Raw genomic sequence first — 18,988 nt, 5'->3', positions numbered from 1 at the left:
TTTAGAAAAAAAATGATGAAATATTTAAAAATAAAAATGGAGATCTTCCAAATAATTGTAATATCCGTCTAGTAGTGTAAAAACTAACTACAGTTTACTACTGATAAACGCGAGATATAATTTTATTATACACCGTGTTTTTATTGAATTCCGTTAACTTCGGGGTATGGTTAAGTACGTTTAAGAGAACTAAATGGCATAGTTAAATTGAAAAAAAAAATTTTTTTTGGCTTTTTTTGAAAAAAAAAAAGTTTAAAAAGTAATTAAATGTAGCATATAGCGTTGTTGTAACACGGGCATTACATTTAACTCAACCAAACAATTGAAATCTGTGACATATCAATGTCATTTCGAACATCGATCGACCGAGATTGTACTTAAGTTTAGTAGCAAATGTATGAACTCGTTCTAAACACTAATCAATATGTAAACCAGCCCTAAGGCAAGTGTACCCACTTGTAGAGACCTTAGAGGAAAAAAATAAATTATTGATTATATCCGAAATGGAGTTAATTAGAATATCGGTGTCTTTGAGAAAGTTACTTGATTTTAAGCTCAGGAATGCACCCTTGAAATTAACGGAGATAAAAAAAAACACGGTGTATATGATTAGTTGATTACCTCTAGATCGAAGGTGAGATGCCAGGGCGCCGGCGCGCGCGCGTCGTGTAGCGCCAGGAAGTATGTCTCCCGCGCGCCCCGGGGCTCCGCCGTCCGCGGCACGCCACCCCCTGCCCCGCTAGCCGTATAGTGGGACACCTTCACGCCTTCCCAGGGGGATAGTATTACCACCTGCTCAAATAATCATTAAGACAAACCGCTTTCAAATAGAAATATTTTATTTGCTTAAACATGGTAAGTATAACAAGGCTCGGAACCGGTTTTTAAAATAGCGGTAAAATACCGGTTTATTTTGGTTTTAATCCGAATTTTCATAAGAACGCATTTTAAGAACTTAATCATAACCTAAATAAACCGGTTTATTCGACAAGACGGCATATAAATAAACCGGTTTTTATTGTTCTAAACCGGTTGATATGACAAGAATTTTATGGAAATTAATGTTCGCTTAAAAACTGGTTTCCAAATAACGGTTTTACGAACAAAATCGAAATTAAAAGGTTTTGCGTCAAGTACATGACAACGGTTTCGAAATTTAACCGGTTTCCGAGCCTTGAATTATAAAACACGTGTTTAAAACACTTACCACATGCGAAGGCCCTGTAACATTCATCCGGAACACATTGGGGTTCCTCTCCAGCTTCAACTGTACGTCTATTTTAGTGAGTGGCGGCTCGGGCGCAGGCGCAGAGTGTCCTCGGGGCACGACGGCGCGCGCCGGCAGGTAGTAGGGCGCGCCGCAGTACACCCAGCGCGAGCACTCCGCGGCAGAGGTCGGGACGGCTGACTTGAATGCGGCCACTGGGAAATAACTCTCCTTGATTTTAAAAATCTGAGGAATCGATGGAAAAGGAAGACTTGAGGGGGTTTTACCTACAATGCCACCCGCGTGCGCAAGGCTCGGAACCGGTTTTTTCTTCATACAAAAAATATCGGTATTATTAAGTTCTTTGGTTTATCATTTCATTTTTAATGGGACAATATAATAATACGAAGTTGTTACCTAAAAACATGATTCAATCCTACGTAAAGAGCATAAAATTATTAAAAGTATTGTGATATTTCGGGTTTTTCAAAAAAACCGGTTCCGAGCCCTCCGCGTGCGTGCACCCGCCTCGTGCACCCGCGCCATCTAGCGGACGCCCATACAATACGAATTAAAGAGTTCGACTAAAACTACCACTCCGTAGCCATAATACGCACCATACGGGTCGAGCGAATGCGGCGAGTTGCTGTCCAGATCGGGCATCCAGTATAGATTCTCTTGCGTCCCCGTCACGTGGTCGGTGCGACGCGTGTGGAACACCATTAGTCGCTGCGGCCGAGTGGGACTATATCAGGAAAGATTACATAATTCTTCAAATACAACAACGCACTCAACGAATATTGATAGATAATATATTGTTACATTACATTAAAGACTAACCCCCTTATTCATAAACGCGCTACAAACCTCAATTAGCTAATAATCGTTTGTCCTTATCTGACATTATGACTTATGTATTTGTAAGAAAGGGATAAAACATAATTTAACTAAATCAGGCCCGTAAAGTTTTATGAATAAGGGGGTAATAATAGAATGGAATCTCAACAGACATCGATGGTATACATATGTACAGTGTACAGTAACACTCAGTGGTATTGGACAACCAAAACATTAGTAGCGGCTCGCAATGTGGCCTGCGGGCGGCCCACAAAAATTTAAGTACAGCACAGCAGCTGGTCATTAAAGTATTTTTACATAACTTGGGTACGGTGACAACTGTCAACTTAAAGTATATTTTGCGTTTTAAAGTTATAAATTATTGAATAGAGATGACAGCTGTCACCGTACTAAAGCCATCTGAAAAAATACAACAACTTTACTGTCAGGCCATGTGGGTCGCCAGTGACCCACATAGCGCTGAGTGTTAATGTAGTTCTATGCATGGTATTACATACCTGTAAGGGTTACCCAACGGCGTCAACAGTACTGCAGCTAACGTTACTGCTTGTAGCACCAGTATTGCTAGTGCTAGTCGATGTAGTTTCCGAGCTACAGACACTAGCGGCAGCAGCCAGGAGCAAGCCGCCATCGCTAGCGAGGCCGATACCACGGCCATCACTATCTGCGAGACCAATGCGCGCATTACGGATATGTACAGTCAACTGCATATATAACTTACCCCCCTTACATAGCAATTTGTTTGCAGCGGGGGTCAACTATCTCTGCAGCTGACTGTACTATCGAAGAAACTGATTTGTGACGCACCAAAAATCGTTACACAGTCAGTCATAATAATTTTACTTTTCAAATCAATGTAATGCCGATGACATAGTAAATGTAGGTTTCACAGTAGGTCAGGAATCAAGTTGTTCTTACATAAAACACAATACACGCCCATTATTATTCGGGACGTTAAATTTAAATGAGTAATATTTGTTTATATTTTTCATTTCTCCTTTTGGGATAAATTACTTTTCATAAGTAAATAACCGGTTTAAAACACTGTACTTTACTCATTGTCAAAATAAAAACTAGTGTTTAATAATTGTGGGCCGTCGGTAGCCCACATGGCCTGCCGTAACAAAAATGTCTATTCTATGGCGGCCACTAATTTCAGTCTCTACTTATTGGAGATCTCTTCGTTTGTGTACTAAAATATCACGGATGCAATGGGTCACATGCAACAAAGAATTACAAGTACACAAGATATACAAGGCTTACTGTGGGCACAGAATAAATAATAGTACTACCGTACAGAAAGGAAACTTCCTACAAAACGAAGGTTGACAGCGGTTCAGGGTCGAATCATGCTGTCCCTTTCTAATATATGGCACTATATCCCTTTCGGCTATTTAGGGTTGTCAAAATTCACAAGCCATTATCTGTGGTCGTGCACGCAAAGGCACTTTCAAGTTGTGTCAACCCTAATAATTGCTCGGAGCAATGCTGAGCCGAGCGGAGCAGAGTTTGCCCGAAGGAAGGAGTTTCTCCTGCTGTGGGACAGTCGATCTGTGTAAAATAGTCCTAATGGGAATAAAAAATAACATAAAAAAGTGTGTCCAAGCCTCACACCCATACATCAGAATGGGGCGGATCACGGTCTTGTAGATCCGTAGCTTAGTACGTCTACTAAGAAGCTTGGATACCGTTGGGCAGATAGAGCGGAGGCAGATCTCCGTGAGCTCGGCGTCGGCGCAGCAGAGCACGGCGCGGGATACTGTCGCACCAATCATGTGCTTGGCCTACTGTGTAGAATAACATTGGCCTGCTGTGTATAATAACATTGATAAAAAGTGTAAAGTACTGACGTCGTGCGGCACCGGTCCAGCGCGGCCCATGATCGGCACGAACATGGTCAGCGCGTCCAGCGCCACATAACCCGTCTGCAGCGCGGGCAGCGCGGCGCCCACGCTCCAGCAGAGCAGGGCGGCGCCGCCCCGCAGCCGCAGCAAGTACGCCGCGATGCTGGACGCGGACAGGCCCACTGTCCATAGGGCTGGAATGAACCTGAAAACGGGGACCGATACCGGTATAACTAAAAATCAATATATCTCATAGCTTTCACATTATTTCTTGTATGTTATAGTATAGAATAGTGTAGTGTATGCGACCTCCAGCCGCCGAGCTGTTTGGAATGGTTACGTCGTTTTGAATGATATGTCAGGTCAGTCAATAAATGGTAATGTCCTAGATGCATCTCGTCTACATTATATCCCTCACTATATCCTATACACCACAAATAGTATTTAGGTAAGGATAATGATTGATCAGATTATTTAGTGCAAAAATATACATAAACAACCAAGATAAGATACCGAAATTGAATACCGGTTAATTTGTATCAATATATACCGGTATTCGTAGCCCGCCTGAAAAAGCATTGGATTTAACTTGCTATTTTGTATCATTATGTTGACGTAATATTAACAATAGGTACTCTAATATAAATGCGACATCGGATAAGGTAAGTGCGATCGACCAGGGCTCGGAAACCGTTCTCAACGCTCAAACCGGTTTCGTTCATTTGCCCGGGAACGAAATGGATTTCGTTTCCGTTTGCGGTTACCGGTTAAAGAACTGTTCTTTTGAAATAACGGTTAACACCAATTACGTTCTCGTTTCGTTCTTGAGGAACGAAATAAACCGGTTAAATTGAAAACGTCGCAGCAAGATAAAATGAGTATTATTATTTGTAACTGGCAGAATATCAGTGCTTTCCTCGAAAAAGCGAAGCGTATCGCTGCGTAGGAATCATTTTGCGTTCTGCAGTACGCTGTGTGCGCCGAAATATGTTTTTTTTTGTTTATTGTTTTTTTATTACTTTTCTACTTATTAATTAACTAGTGTATGTTTGTTACATGTTTTTTCCTGTTTGTTAATAAATAGTTTTCGATGTTTTATTTTATAATTTTAATTTAATATTTTTTTATAGCAGCTTTAGAATGACCATAGAAGAAGGTATTATTAATTATTTTTATTATTTATTAAAATCAACCAATTATTTATTTATACAAGAAAACGAATCAGTTTTGTATTTGCCACCATCAATTAGCCCATCTACTTGAAAATTAAAAAAAAACCGGCCAAGTGCGAGTCTGACTCGCGTTGCAAGGGTTCCGTTCGTACATTAGAAATGTAACATTACACAATTTTTAACAATGTATTTTTATGTGAAACGTGAGTGAAAAACCCGTAGGGTCGGATCAAAAACGAAGTAATTAAGTCCGACTCATGCTTGACTGCACATTTCTAAAATGTTTATCCTAAAATTATAAAAAAAATATATTTGGATTCTCACAATGAGCTCTTTTATTTGATACATATCGACGCCCGAAAGCAAACACGTAGTAACCCACAGAAGGTCAAAAAATTTTTTATTGCATTTTTGGAATCTCCGATTTTTTCTGCGTCGATAGGTCGAATCCACGATGAGACGAGCCAATACGATGAAAAATGGGGAAAATAGGAACACAAAAAGTTCTCGTTTTTCTTGAAATGTACTCAGCAAACACGCAGTAATAGCAAAAACACTCAATAATTTAAATCATTGTATTTACAGCATTTTTAATTCCATATAATTTATACTTTTGTCATTTACAACCTCCGTTGGTCTGACGCAAGTGTAGGTTACTACGTGTTTGCCGCTCATGAATGTGAATTTCTTGCAGTTACGCTATTTGGTGGGAAATAATGTTTAGTCGAGTAGTGGTTTAACACAAATTCACACACTATTAAAATATGAGAGACATGTCTTTTACTACGTTTAGAAGGATCAAGTAAAACTAACCACATAATAATTACTTCACTGTTGTAGGGCGTAAGGTTTAAACTTCTGCGCCTTATTTCGTTTGGCTTATTATTAACCGGGCAACTGAAATATTAAACAGGAATTTTCATTGGGCATATAATAATATAATGTGGCTGTGCATTAATATTTTAGCGCCAAATAAAATATATTAGCCTCAAATATAAGCATCATATTATTTAAAAAACTGGCAGCAAAATCAAGCCACCCAAAAAATTATAGGGAACTTAAAGTGTTAGGTTGGCGCCTAAAATAATAAATTGGCAACTAATATTGTAAAGCGATCATAAAATTTAGTTGTCATCTAGTTATTCACACCTAAGTAATCAACTATAGTCATAACTGAGCATGTCGTTTCAGCTAGGTAGTATTTTAACACAAAACCAGTTAAATTTTATGGATATTGGTCACTTTTTACACAAAACACCTCAAATTACTTTACCAATACGTAATGGTCAGTATACATATAGTCGAAATTTCTAATCATGAAACGGCTAATGGCCATTATACCATTAAATTTTTAATTACTAATTTCAATAGTTACCACTGTGTTCTGCTAGAGTCAACAGATAGGTGCGACGACGAGCAAAGCGAGGAGGAGCGTGTTAGGTTGACCGTGTAATGACCAAACAAAATATTTTAAAAGAACTTTATTTTTGAATTAATAGATAGCCGTTTTCTTTTTAAAATGTGCTTCATAAATGGTCTCCAATATAATAATTCGGTTGCCAAATAAATACTTGGTACCTGCCTAAAAATAATCAAAAGCTGTAACGGCATTAAAATACAACTCATATTGATATATTTTTAGGCTCCGTTTTTGTTGCCAAACTATTAATTTTAGTACCCATTTCTATTTTTTTAAACTACCCAATTTCGATTAATTAGTTGACCGGTTAAATACGTGCCATTTCGTTTTAACGCGGCTATCGCGGCCATTACTTGAACGTTTGCGCCGTCGCTCAGTGTGGTTCGGGGGGTGAAAGTGAGTCGACGTGTTTGTAATCAAGTAAAAGATTACGGGGATTTTGGATAAAGTGATTATTTTTATTTAAGAAAGGATTTTTTTTTCAATTGTAAGCATGTAAAATTGCAATATTTACGGTGTGTGTATCGATTTTATGCTTTTATGGGACTTAAATAAAATTTGGTCTTATGGTATCTGATGAAAGTTTGTTTTGTCTAAAGTGGACTTTTATTTAAGAGGATGTAGAAACCACTTTTTTTAATCAAACGTCGTTGTTCTACTTTGGTTAGATTTTGATCTTCCATTACGTTATGTCTTTTCCAAAGTGGACTTCTTATTTTTTAGTTGGTTCTACAATAACATTATAACTATTATAAGATTTAATTATGTCCTTGAAAATTAAACAAAAGTTATGTGTTTTGTTTGGTCTTAAGAATGCTTATATTGATTTTAATAGTTCAAATCATCATAATAGATGTGTTATGTTCGTTTATGAATCTCGAAAACATCTTCACATTTTATAAGTATACATTTGAAATGTCGTGCAATTTACTTTAAGATGCCATCAAAGTCATTTTTAAGGGTGTGGTAAAATTTTTGGCAATACATTTAATGCATTCTAAATTGCTTACAAAAAGAAAAAAAATACTGTTACAGCATTTTGTTCACCCAAAATTTCTAAACCGCAACGTTTACGACTTTATTACGGATATCTTTTGTCATATTCAGGAGGATTACTGCGTTTTTTCTGTCCATACAAATTTTAAGGAAATGCTATCCCATACTGTACTGGTACTGGCATTTACTACGAGTTTGCGCACTGTGTAAAAAAGATCAAACGTAGTAATCCACAAAATATGGTCTCGTAACAACTTGCGGCTAAATTAATTAAATTAATTTTTCAAAAAAATTTAGAATGTTGTATCCAATTTTGAGTTAGCTATGATAATAAACAACGTAGTTATGACTTTGTTTTCAAAACTCGAATAGTTTTTCGTCTCTGGTGAACAATTTGGTTTTTGTGGGTTACTACGTGTTTGCTTTCGGGCGTCGATATCAACACGATTTAGTTTGAACTTTTTTATTTTTAAATTTTCTCATTGACCCCCTAAAAGTGGCCCCATGTTTAAAATTCGTTTGTTTACGGTACATGTCCGTCTTTGGGTCACAAAATGATCTTCCATTTTTCTTTCCAATGGAACATCTGGAATTTATAATATAAATCTATCCTAATTGGTCATATAAAAGGATTAACAAAATTCAAAATAAATATCTATAGACAATAAATAATTTGCACGCCAGCGTGTCAGCATTGTTTGCTTAATGACGTCCACCAACATTTAATATTCTAGGATTATCAAAAAAAATGTGTACTCATTTATTTTACTTACAGTTGTCAGAATCGAAATTATCGGTCTCTTCTTCATTGAAAAATGGTTGACTGTCCGGAACATATTTACAACTTTGTGAAACCATTTTAAATGTAACAAAACACCACCAACACCAACAGTCAAAACTCACACGCCCAAAAAGTATAAAAAATAAACAATTCAGTCAGCAAGCAGCACCGTCAAGTCAACATCGAGATCGAGTACTTAGAGCGGGTAGCCGGGTAATGTATTAATATTGTAGACGGCTGAGATTAACCGGTATTATATCGTTCCTCGAGAACGAAAACATTTCGTTCTCTCAACTAACCGGTTAGAAGAGAGAACTTAATTTTAAAGTTCGCGTTCCATCAATTAACCGGTTTATTAATGAACGAAATAATATAACGGTTTATGAACGATATTAACCGGTATATCAATACCGGTTCCGAGCCCTGCGATCGACAAAACGCTTAACCGATAAAGTTCAGCGTTATGTGGGCCACCAGTAGCCCACATGGACTGGCTACAGATATAATACAATATTTACATATCTTTTTCAAGTAGTTCTCTTCAACGTTAATTAAATTGCCTAAAAATGAGTACCATCGCCCACACTGTTAACTGTACATCGGTGGACCTTATGCCTTTTGTAATAAGGTCCCCGATGTACAGCTAGGAGGGTCGGTGTGTGTGCTGACCCGGAGCGCAGCGCGGTGAGCGTGCACAGCAGCAGCAGCGCGGCCCAGCCCCCGCACAGCGCGTCGCCCGCCAGCCGCGCGCGCTTCCAGCCGCGACACGCCAGCGCCACCCGCCGGCCGCGCGCCAGACGCAGCGTCGCCAGCCACCACACCGCCACCGCTGGAAATTGATTACCGGTTCATGGCAGAGACCAAGGCTCGGAACCGGTTTTTTCTTCATACAAAAATACCGGTATTATTACGTTCTTTTTCGTTCTTTGGTTTATTTTTTTTAATAGGTCGGTCTGAAAATACGAATTTGTTACCTAAATACATGAATCATGATTCAGTCCTACGTAAAGAGCATAAAATAATTAAAAGTATTGGGTTATTTTGGGATTAAAAAACCGGTTCCGAGCCCTGGAAGTGACATAGGAAAGCAAATGTGCCTTAGCCCATACGGCACGCCGACTAGAATGCTCCCCGCCACGGCTCGGAACCGGTTTTTTTTTTTTAACCCTTAATCAAACGGAACACTTTTTATGAGATTTTTGAAAACTAAGAATGGTTTTTAGGTAATTTGGGTGCGTAGATTACGAAACAATATGTAAAAAGAATTTTAGTGGAGGGGAAAGGGGGGTTTTGCGGTGGGAAATAATTTCCCGTTATCCGTAACGGAATAGCAAAATTTTAATGAAGTGGGAAATAGTTTCCCATTGTCCGATACGGTTACGAACTTTTTACTAGTTAGTAGCTCCCCCCGGCTTTGCTTGGAATTCAAGTATGATCCTTTGACGTTATCTTCAACAATCAGAGAAATAAATAAAAGAAAAAAGAAAATAAAAACAGGCACAGATTTTTTTGTGTAACAAGCAAACGGGCATGTATTATTATTATTAATGGAAACCAATTAAAATTTAGGTGGAGAACAAACAATGGGAAATAATTTCCCACTTGATAAAACCTACCAATTTTTTTGTAAATCGTACGTTTCGAAACAAACAATGGGAAATAATTACCCACTTACTAAAACCTTAAAATCTTGGCTAAATCATATCCTTATCACAAAGTTATCACAAGCAAAACACAGGAAAAATAAGTCTAGTTTATGATAGTATTCAGTGTATGCACGTACAAGATTTTTTTTTTGCACTTAACTTCAAAATACTAGAAAAATTGTCGTTATTGCAAAAAAAATCATAACTGACATTGACTTTGACGTATGGTCACAAATGGCGGCCATTAGAAAAGTGTTGCCATTTTTCAAATTCAAAATGTTACTAAGATTTTAAATCTGTATGGTTGGTATCGCTGAGTGCTGCCTTTAAAAAGATAAAAAATATTTCGTAAATTAGAATGAAGTGGGAAATAATTTCCCGATATTTGATTAAGGGTTAAACTCTGAAATAGCCCAATATTATTAATTATTTTATGCTCTTTACGTAGGACTGAATCATGTATTTAGGTACCTAAAATGAAATAATATTCCCATTAAAAATGAAATAATAAACCTAAGAACGAAAAAGAACGTAATAATACCGGTATTTTATGTATGAAGACAAAACCGGTTCCGAGCTTTGCTCCCCGCTTTTACCTTCGTAAGAAAGAAACAAAACCTACACTCTCAGCGTTTTGTGAGCACCAAATCACTACAGCAGTTCACCAAGTTATTAGCAATTTTAGCATCAAATCCCGACGGGACACCGGCTTCCCACAATTATTTGAACGCAACAAGCTACTATTATGTTAAGCTTATTTGAGCCTTAACCCTTTACCAGGCTGACATTTCAAAAATACAATCGAAGGTCAGTCCTACTCATCGAAAATAGAACACATGTTTGAAGTGCCGTATGTGGGAAATATATATCCCTTCGCCTGGTAAAGGGTTAATGAGGCTCCCGTTGCTATGTATAAACAGCACAAATTGCAAAAAATATTGGTACTTAATATTGTAAAGAACCTATTTACATATTTAAGAGTATTTTGCTATCAAATTTACCAGGCGCGGCGTACAGCGGGGCTAACAACCAGGGGTCGCTGTAGAACGCCAGCGCGGCCGAGGCGTGCAGCACCGCGCCGGACGCCGCGGCCCAGCCCAGCCCGCACAGCGCGGCCACCGACCCCAGCACAAGGGTGGTGGCTACGTGACGCAGCCATTCGCCTGGCTTCATGTATACTTACCAGGCCCGGCGTACAGCGGGGCTAACAACCAGGGGTCGCTGTAGAACGTCAGCGCGGCCGAGGCGTGCAGCACCGCGCCGGACGCCGCGGCCCAGCCCAGCCCGCACAGCGCGGCCACCGACCCCAGCACAAGGGTGGTGGCTACGTGACGCAGCCATTCGCCTGGCTTCATGTATACTTACCAGGCCCGGCGTACAGCGGGGCTAACAACCAGGGGTCGCTGTAGAACGCCAGCGCGGCCGAGGCGTGCAGCACCGCGCCGGACGCCGCGGCCCAGCCCAGCCCGCACAGCGCGGCCACCGACCCCAGCACAAGGGTGGTGGCTACGTGACGCAGCCATTCGCCTGGCTTCATGTATACTTACCAGGCCCGGCGTACAGCGGGGCTAACAACCAGGGGTCGCTGTAGAACGCCAGCGCGGCCGAGGCGTGCAGCACCGCGCCGGACGCCGCGGCCCAGCCCAGCCCGCACAGCGCGGCCACCGACCCCAGCACAAGGGTGGTGGCTACGTGACGCAGCCATTCGCCTGGCTTCATGTATACTTACCAGGCCCGGCGTACAGCGGGGCTAACAACCAGGGGTCGCTGTAGAACGCCAGCGCGGCCGAGGCGTGCAGCACCGCGCCGGACGCCGCGGCCCAGCCCAGCCCGCACAGCGCGGCCACCGACCCCAGCACAAGGGTGGTGGCTACGTGACGCAGCCATTCGCCTGGCTTCATGTATACTTACCAGGCCCGGCGTACAGCGGGGCTAACAACCAGGGGTCGCTGTAGAACGCCAGCGCGGCCGAGGCGTGCAGCACCGCGCCGGACGCCGCGGCCCAGCCCAGCCCGCACAGCGCGGCCACCGACCCCAGCACAAGGGTGGTGGCTACGTGACGCAGCCATTCGCCTGGCTTCATGTATACTTACCAGGCCCGGCGTACAGCGGGGCTAACAACCAGGGGTCGCTGTAGAACGCCAGCGCGGCCGCGGCGTGCAGCACCGCGCCGGACGCCGCGGCCCAGCCCAGCCCGCACAACGCGGCCACCGACCCCAGCACAAAGGTGGTGACTACGTGACGCAGCCATTCGGCTGGCTTCATGTATACTGGGAACAAAAATAAGTTTTTGATACAAGTTTTTATCGCTGATAGTGCCATACATTTGAAAGGGTCACCATGATTCGACCCTGAACAACTGTCAAACTTCGGTTCTGTAGGAAGTTTCCTTTCTGTACGGTAGTACAATTATTTATTCTGTGGTAAAAGTCAGTCAACTCACGTTCATCCCTCGCCAAGCCGGCATGGAGCTTGATCCTCAGGGCGGCCGCGGCGAGGGCCGCTACAGCGACCGCCACGGCGGCGTGGGACCGCAGTAGAACGAGCCCCACGCCGAGAGCGTCGAAGAACACTGGCTGGCCGGCCGTGCGTTCCACTTTGCGGGAGAGCCGACCGCTCTGGAGTAGTCCTGCAGGTAATATATCCATACTATATAATCCATACTAATATTATAAATGCGAAAGTGTGTCTGTCTCTCTGTCTGTATATTACCTCTTCACGCTTAAACCGCTGAAGGGATTTAGTTTAAATTTGGCATAGAGATAGCTTAAGTCCCGGGAAAGGACATAGGATAGTTTTTATTATCATCTATCTTGTGTCCAGTCTGGTGTGGTACACATAGCCGTTCGCGCTCCAAGCAAATCCACACCAGTGAACAAACTAGAAATTGGACAGGCTATACGCACCTTTAGCAAGGGCCAGCACATTGTCTCCAGTACGCTGGAGGGTGGCGGGCGGTGCTCGGTCGGCTGTGTCCAGTCTGGTGTGTAACACATAGCCGTTCGCGCTCCAAGCAAGTCCACACCAGTGAACAAACTAGAAATTGGACAGGCTATACGCACCTTTAGCAAGGGCCAGCACATTGTCTCCAGTACTCTGGAGGGTGGCGGGCGGTGCTCGGTCGGCTGTGTCCAGTCTGGTGTGGTACACATAGCCGTTCGCGCTCCAAGCAAGTCCACACCAGTGAACAAACTAGAAATTGGACAGGCTATACGCACCTTTAGCAAGGGCCAGCACATTGTCTCCAGTACTCTGGAGGGTGGCGGGCGGTGCTCGGTCGGCTGTGTCCAGTCTGGTGTGTAACACATAGCCGTTCGCGCTCCAAGCAAGTCCACACCAGTGAACAAACTAGAAATTGGACAGGCTATACGCACCTTTAGCAAGGGCCAGCACATTGTCTCCAGTACGCTGGAGGGTGGCGGGCGGTGCTCGGTCGGCTGTGTCCAGTCTGGTGTGTAACACATAGCCGTTCGCGCTCCAAGCAAGTCCACACCAGTGAACAAACTAGAAATTGGACAGGCTATACGCACCTTTAGCAAGGGCCAGCACATTGTCTCCAGTGCGCTGGAGGGTGGCGGGCGGTGCTCGGTCGGCTGTGTCCAGTCTGGTGTGGTACACATAGCCGTTCGCGCTCCAAGCAAGTCCACACCAGTGAACAAACTAGAAATTGGACAGGCTATACGCACCTTTAGCAAGGGCCAGCACATTGTCTCCAGTGCGCTGGAGGGTGGCGGGCGGTGCTCGGTCGGCTGTGTCCAGTCTGGTGTGGTACACGTAGCCGTTCGCGCTCCAAGCTAAGTCCACACCTGTAAACAAACAGTGGTAGGGAGGTGAGCGTTTCTTTTATTTTTTGCCATTTTTATATATTGTAGCCTTTTTTTGCCACATTTGTGTTATTTCTTGTCATGATCGCGAGCCATAGATGACTTGTGTTGATCCGCTTATCATTGATAAATACAATGACATGTGGGTCACCGGTAACCCACATCCTGTCGCAATTTTTTTTTAGCTTAATTTAGCGGAGTAAACCTTTTGTTCGTCATAAAACGAATCGAGCCCGATTTGCAATGATTTGACTGAACTTTACAACCAGCATTTGCTTACCAGACAGGTTGCCAAAGTCCCGGAACACCCTGAAGTCGGTGTCGGCAGGGATGAGGCCGCTCTCAAATATCTCCTGCGCTAGAGACGACGCGAACGGGTGCGGCACCGATGATGCGTACACCTAGGAACAAGTTAAACATTTTATTAACCCTTTAGGCCCACTTGCACCATTCCACCAACCCGGAATTAATCAGTTAAACCTGGAGTTACCATAGTTACCAGTACAATTTGACATTAAGTTAATGGTTTAACCGCTTAACCACGGGTTAGTGGAATGGTGCAAGTGGCACTTACTAGGCTAAGGATATATATTTCCCACAAACAGAAGTTCAAACGTGTTTTATTTTCCACTAGTTTAAGGTTAAAATCCGGCTGGATTTTCTACTTTCAGCTCAAATTACTTAATTACTGGTTTGGAAATTTATAATTGAACTCATAAGCATACCCCGGCCGGCGAGAGCAAAAATGCGTCTGCTCCTAGTGCTTAATTAAATATCGACTATTCTATCGACATATGGATGTCGATAGAATAGTCGACTTTTAATTAAGCACAATGATTTTTTTAAACTGAGCCATTAGTATTTGTTATTTATTTCAACTTGATACCTCCACGCGTTTCTAAGAATAACCCTAAAACAATTTTCTATCAACATAACATTATTATTATTATAAAGTTATTCACAATAAGTATCAGAATGTGTTGAAGAAGAACGTTGGCATTTTAACTTTAAACAATTTAAATAAATTGATATCTGGCAGAGAAGTGGAACTACCTAATACAGAACAAATTCATAATCACTATGAATTATTTCGTTTTGCTCCGATTACTACAGTAGATTTAGAACGGTCCTTTAGTTGGATGAAATGGATTTTATCGTCAAGGCGAAGGAGTTTAAAATCAGAAAATTTAGAAAAAATGCTAATTGTATATTACGAAAATTACATAAAATACTGAATAAATACAAACACTTGGTTTTAATTTTGTTTACAACAATAATTAATACTTCTGCATATCATAACGGTGGTCCAGTACATCGTGTTGTTTTTATCGACATCGACCAAAGTGTGTGTCCTCGCACTATTAAGCTGTCAACGCATTTTTGCTCTCGCCGGCCGGGGTATGCTCATAAGACCCACCTCGCCACCACCGTCGGCTATTTAAGGTTGTCAAAATTCAAGTTATTATCTTATCTGTGGTCGTGCATGCAAAGGGACGTCAAGTTGTGTCAATCTTAATAATTGCTCGGAGCAATGCTGAGCCGAACGGAGCCGAGAATAACCGAACGCTCTAGTTTCCTGGACAGTAGGTACCTCCATGATCCAGGGGTCGTGCGGCCCGGCCTGGAACAGCACCTCCCGCCCGCCGGCGCCGCACGCCTCCACGTTGATGAACGCTCGCACTGACGGCGCCCATTTGTGGGTGGTTATGAACGCGTGGGAAGCCTGCAAAAAACAAAAAGTGGAAAATTCACTGTCTTGGGTGGGACTTGAACCCACGACCACCGGGTAGCTAGCCCAGTGCTCTTCCATTTCAGCTACCAAGACCTTTACCAACATGCATAGCATGCAGTTAGTAGCATCATACGCAGACGTTTCTGCTTGATACAAAATTAATTTAGCCTGCAAAAAGTTCAATTGTTATTGTTATTGATTTTCAATGTTAAAGGAAGGTTTTATCAAAAGTACACACACAATGCTGTATAACTATGAAGCCTTTTTGCTGGCACACTTACCTATACCTAGCTGTCGCATCGAATTATGGTCCCTATGACAGTTTATTTTGTATGGAGTAGCTGTCACGCATAATGTATTTTTTTTTATATTTAGCAAATTAATGTATTTAGAAAAGTAACATTTAAGTAAAAAACTGCCAGTGCTCGCAATGTTTTTAAGCATACAGCTCCCGCGCTATTAGCAACCTTGTGGGAAGGAGATAAGGGCTCTTTGTTGTGGTTATTCTCATCTGCATGATGTTTTCTTCGGCACCATTAAGGAGTAGTAATACATCGTGAGGTTGCGGGGCAGGTGCGGCTGCCAGCGCTCGCAATGTTTCAAAACTCACAGCTCCCGTGCCATTACCAACCTTGTGGCAAGGAGATAAGGTCTAAACTATGTGGTTATTCTCACCTGCATGATGTTTTCTTCGGCACCGTTCAGCAGTAGTAAAACATCGTGAGGGTGCGGGGCAGGCGCGGCTGCCAGCGCTCGCAATGTTTCAAAACCCACAACTCCCGCGCCATTAGCAACCTTGTGGCAAGGTGGTAAGGTCTAAACTATGTGGTTATTCTCACCTGCATGATGTTTTCTTCGGCACCGTTCAGCAGTAGTAAAACATCGTGAGGGTGCGGGGCAGGCGCGGCTGCCAGCGCTCGCAATGTTTCTAAACCCACAGCTCTGCGCCATTAGCAACCTTGTGGCAAGGTGCTAAGGTCTAAACTATATGTGGTTATTCTCACCTGCATGATGTTTTCTTCAGCACCATTCAGGAGTAGTAAAACATCGTGAGGGTGCGGGGCAGGCGCGGCTGCCAGCGCTCGCAATGTTTCTAAACCCACAGCTCTGCGCCATTAGCAACCTTGTGGCAAGGTGCTAAGGTCTAAACTATATGTGGTTATTCTCACCTGCATGATGTTTTCTTCGGCACCGTTCAGCAGTAGTAAAACATCGTGAGGGTGCGGGGCAGGCGCGGCTGCCAGCGCTCGCAATGTTTCAAAACCCACAACTCCCGCGCCATTAGCAACCTTGTGGCAAGGTGGTAAGGTCTAAACTATGTGGTTATTCTCACCTGCATGATGTTTTCTTCGGCACCGTTCAGCAGTAGTAGAACATCGTGAGGGTGCGGGGCAGGCGCGGCTGCCAGCGCTCGCAATGTTTCTAAACCCACAGCTCTGCGCCATTAGCAACCTTGTGGCAAGGTGCTAAGGTCTAAACTATATGTGGTTATTCTCACCTGCATGATGTTTTCTTCAGCACCATTCAGGAGTAGTAAAACATCGTGAGGGTGCGGGGCAGGCGCGGCTGCCAGCGCTCGCAATGTTTCTAGGCCCACGGCACACCCCGCGCCATCGTCGCTGGCGCCTGTGAAAAAGGGCAATATTCGTATAAAGCGGATGTCATTCCAGGTCTAGAGCAGAGCCCAACTGGGGTAGTACCTCCACCAGAAAACCGGAAACACCGAAGAAAACCGAAGGTAGTCTTACTTAGTACAAATTTAATGTATTCTAAGGACCCATTTGCATGCTGTCAAAAACAGCTAAAGGAGCATTCCATGAAATTGTCTACCATTTGTCCCGTACAAACGCGATTTTCTGAAGATTTGCAGGTACAAGAGTTTCCTTTTCCATGACAAATGGTCAAAATTATGCACAGAAAAATAATTGGCTACTTTAAATGCCGAAAACAAAGTCGCAACACAGGAAATAAAATCCGTTTGTACAGGACAGCCCGTGGAATGCTCCTAAAAAGGTTTGGACATGTAACTCTATAACACCTTTATGTAAAACCCTTTTTATGTGCCAATGATTAAGAATTATGAAGCTAAATAACACTAGATCCTATCATATTGTGTTCCTGCCGGTGAGTAAGGTCGCCAGAGCTCAACGAGGGTGCGGAGTATTAGGGTCCGCAACGCGCAATGTAACACCTCTGGAGTTGTAGGCGTCCATAGGCTACTTACCATCAGGCTGGCGGTATGCTTGTTTGCCACCGACGTAGTATAAAAACAATGACCAATTTATTGTTTACGGAGTTTAAAACTGGCTGACTGCAATAAAAAACACTATCTGCCGGAAATAAAATTGCACACCGTTTTTAGGGTTCCGTACCCAAAGGGTAAAACGGGACCCTATTACTAAGACTTCGCTGTCCGTCCGTCCGTCCGTCCGTCTGTCACCAGGCTGTATCTCACGAACCGTGATAGCTAGACAGTTGAAATTTTCACAGATGATGTATTTCTGTTGCCGCTATAACAAAAAATACTAAAAACAGAATAAAATAAAGATTTAAATGGGGCTCCCATACAACAAACGTGATTTTTGACCAAAGTTAAGCAACGTCGGGAGGGGTCAGTACTTGGATGGGTGACCGTTTTTTTTGCTTTTTTTTGCATTATGGTACGGAACCCTTCGTGCGCGAGTCCGACTCGCACTTGCCCGGTTTTATTATTTGCACCACACCAGTTCGGAAAGGCTTATTTTGCAACAAAGTTGCATTTTATTCACATGTGACGCAAAGTAATCAAATGCAAATTTTGAGTTGTTTTCTTATGTTGGCTGGTAGAATTGACTTTTAAATGATGATTATGGATGATAAATATTTAATTACATTCATTTGGATTTGATTTTGTTTGATATTTTACATTTAATATTTGCGCAATTGGTGTGGTCAAATGTGTTTAATTCGGGGGCAAATTTTGTTTAACCCTCGAGCTTTTAACTCGCTACGCTCGTGGTTCAATTTTGGAATCTTTCGCTTGCTCGGGTATCAATATTAGCACGAGCGGTTAAACAACAACTTTGCCCCCTTGTAAAACAAATAACTATTAGGCGTCCGGTTTTTTATTACACAGCCCAGTATTTTGTCCATCGCTTTCACCCAATAGCCTAGTTCATTTAAGATTTCGTAACTTTCAATAGTCCTTATACCCTAGCGGGTGATACCTCTGCGTGCGCTCCGTGACACGAGGGCAGCATTCGCTTACATCTCATCATAGACTAGGAATCCTCTAGACCGAGCTTAGAGCAATTATTTCATGCAACCGATGATGCCAAAAATGCGGGGGTGCGCGGGACGAGGTAAGCGAAGTCCCGTGCCGTGATTGGTCCATTCAAAGACACGGACGTCACGCAAAGACACTTTCGACTCGAACATGGAGTAAAATTACCGTATGCGTAGCAGCGCGGGCTAGCGCGACTATGCTCAGTCTGGAGGATGTTTTGTCTGTGCATCTCATTAAAGTGTC

At 42.8% G+C, this 18,988-nt stretch overlaps 1 protein-coding gene and 1 non-coding gene across 2 annotated transcripts in view; both read right to left on the bottom strand.

Moving 5' to 3' along the window:
• Positions 1 to 18,988, bottom strand: part of LOC134672183 (endoplasmic reticulum metallopeptidase 1-like) — a 37,613-nt gene that overhangs the window by 2,882 nt on the left and 15,743 nt on the right. The window contains exons 6-22 of the mRNA XM_063530083.1: positions 16,979 to 17,106; positions 15,340 to 15,471; positions 14,029 to 14,149; positions 13,611 to 13,730; positions 12,368 to 12,553; positions 11,836 to 12,012; positions 11,654 to 11,794; positions 11,472 to 11,612; positions 11,290 to 11,430; positions 11,108 to 11,248; positions 10,926 to 11,066; positions 8,948 to 9,107; positions 3,916 to 4,114; positions 2,563 to 2,729; positions 1,825 to 1,952; positions 1,208 to 1,422; positions 622 to 792 (exon numbers count right to left, since the gene is read on the bottom strand). Coding sequence (XP_063386153.1) covers positions 622 to 792; positions 1,208 to 1,422; positions 1,825 to 1,952; positions 2,563 to 2,729; positions 3,916 to 4,114; positions 8,948 to 9,107; positions 10,926 to 11,066; positions 11,108 to 11,248; positions 11,290 to 11,430; positions 11,472 to 11,612; positions 11,654 to 11,794; positions 11,836 to 12,012; positions 12,368 to 12,553; positions 13,611 to 13,730; positions 14,029 to 14,149; positions 15,340 to 15,471; positions 16,979 to 17,106 — 2,609 coding nt within the window. The remainder of the gene's footprint in view (positions 1 to 621; positions 793 to 1,207; positions 1,423 to 1,824; positions 1,953 to 2,562; positions 2,730 to 3,915; positions 4,115 to 8,947; positions 9,108 to 10,925; positions 11,067 to 11,107; positions 11,249 to 11,289; positions 11,431 to 11,471; positions 11,613 to 11,653; positions 11,795 to 11,835; positions 12,013 to 12,367; positions 12,554 to 13,610; positions 13,731 to 14,028; positions 14,150 to 15,339; positions 15,472 to 16,978; positions 17,107 to 18,988) is intronic.
• Trnaa-agc (transfer RNA alanine (anticodon AGC)) lies at positions 15,501 to 15,573 on the bottom strand. The gene has a single exon. It is a non-coding gene; the product is annotated as a tRNA-Ala (tRNA).

This window comes from Cydia fagiglandana, chromosome 16 (assembly GCF_963556715.1).
Source record: "Cydia fagiglandana chromosome 16, ilCydFagi1.1, whole genome shotgun sequence".
Lineage (NCBI taxonomy): Eukaryota > Metazoa > Arthropoda > Insecta > Lepidoptera > Tortricidae > Cydia > Cydia fagiglandana.
Note: the sequence above shows the minus strand (reverse complement) of the source record. Positions and strands in the feature narration are given on the sequence as shown.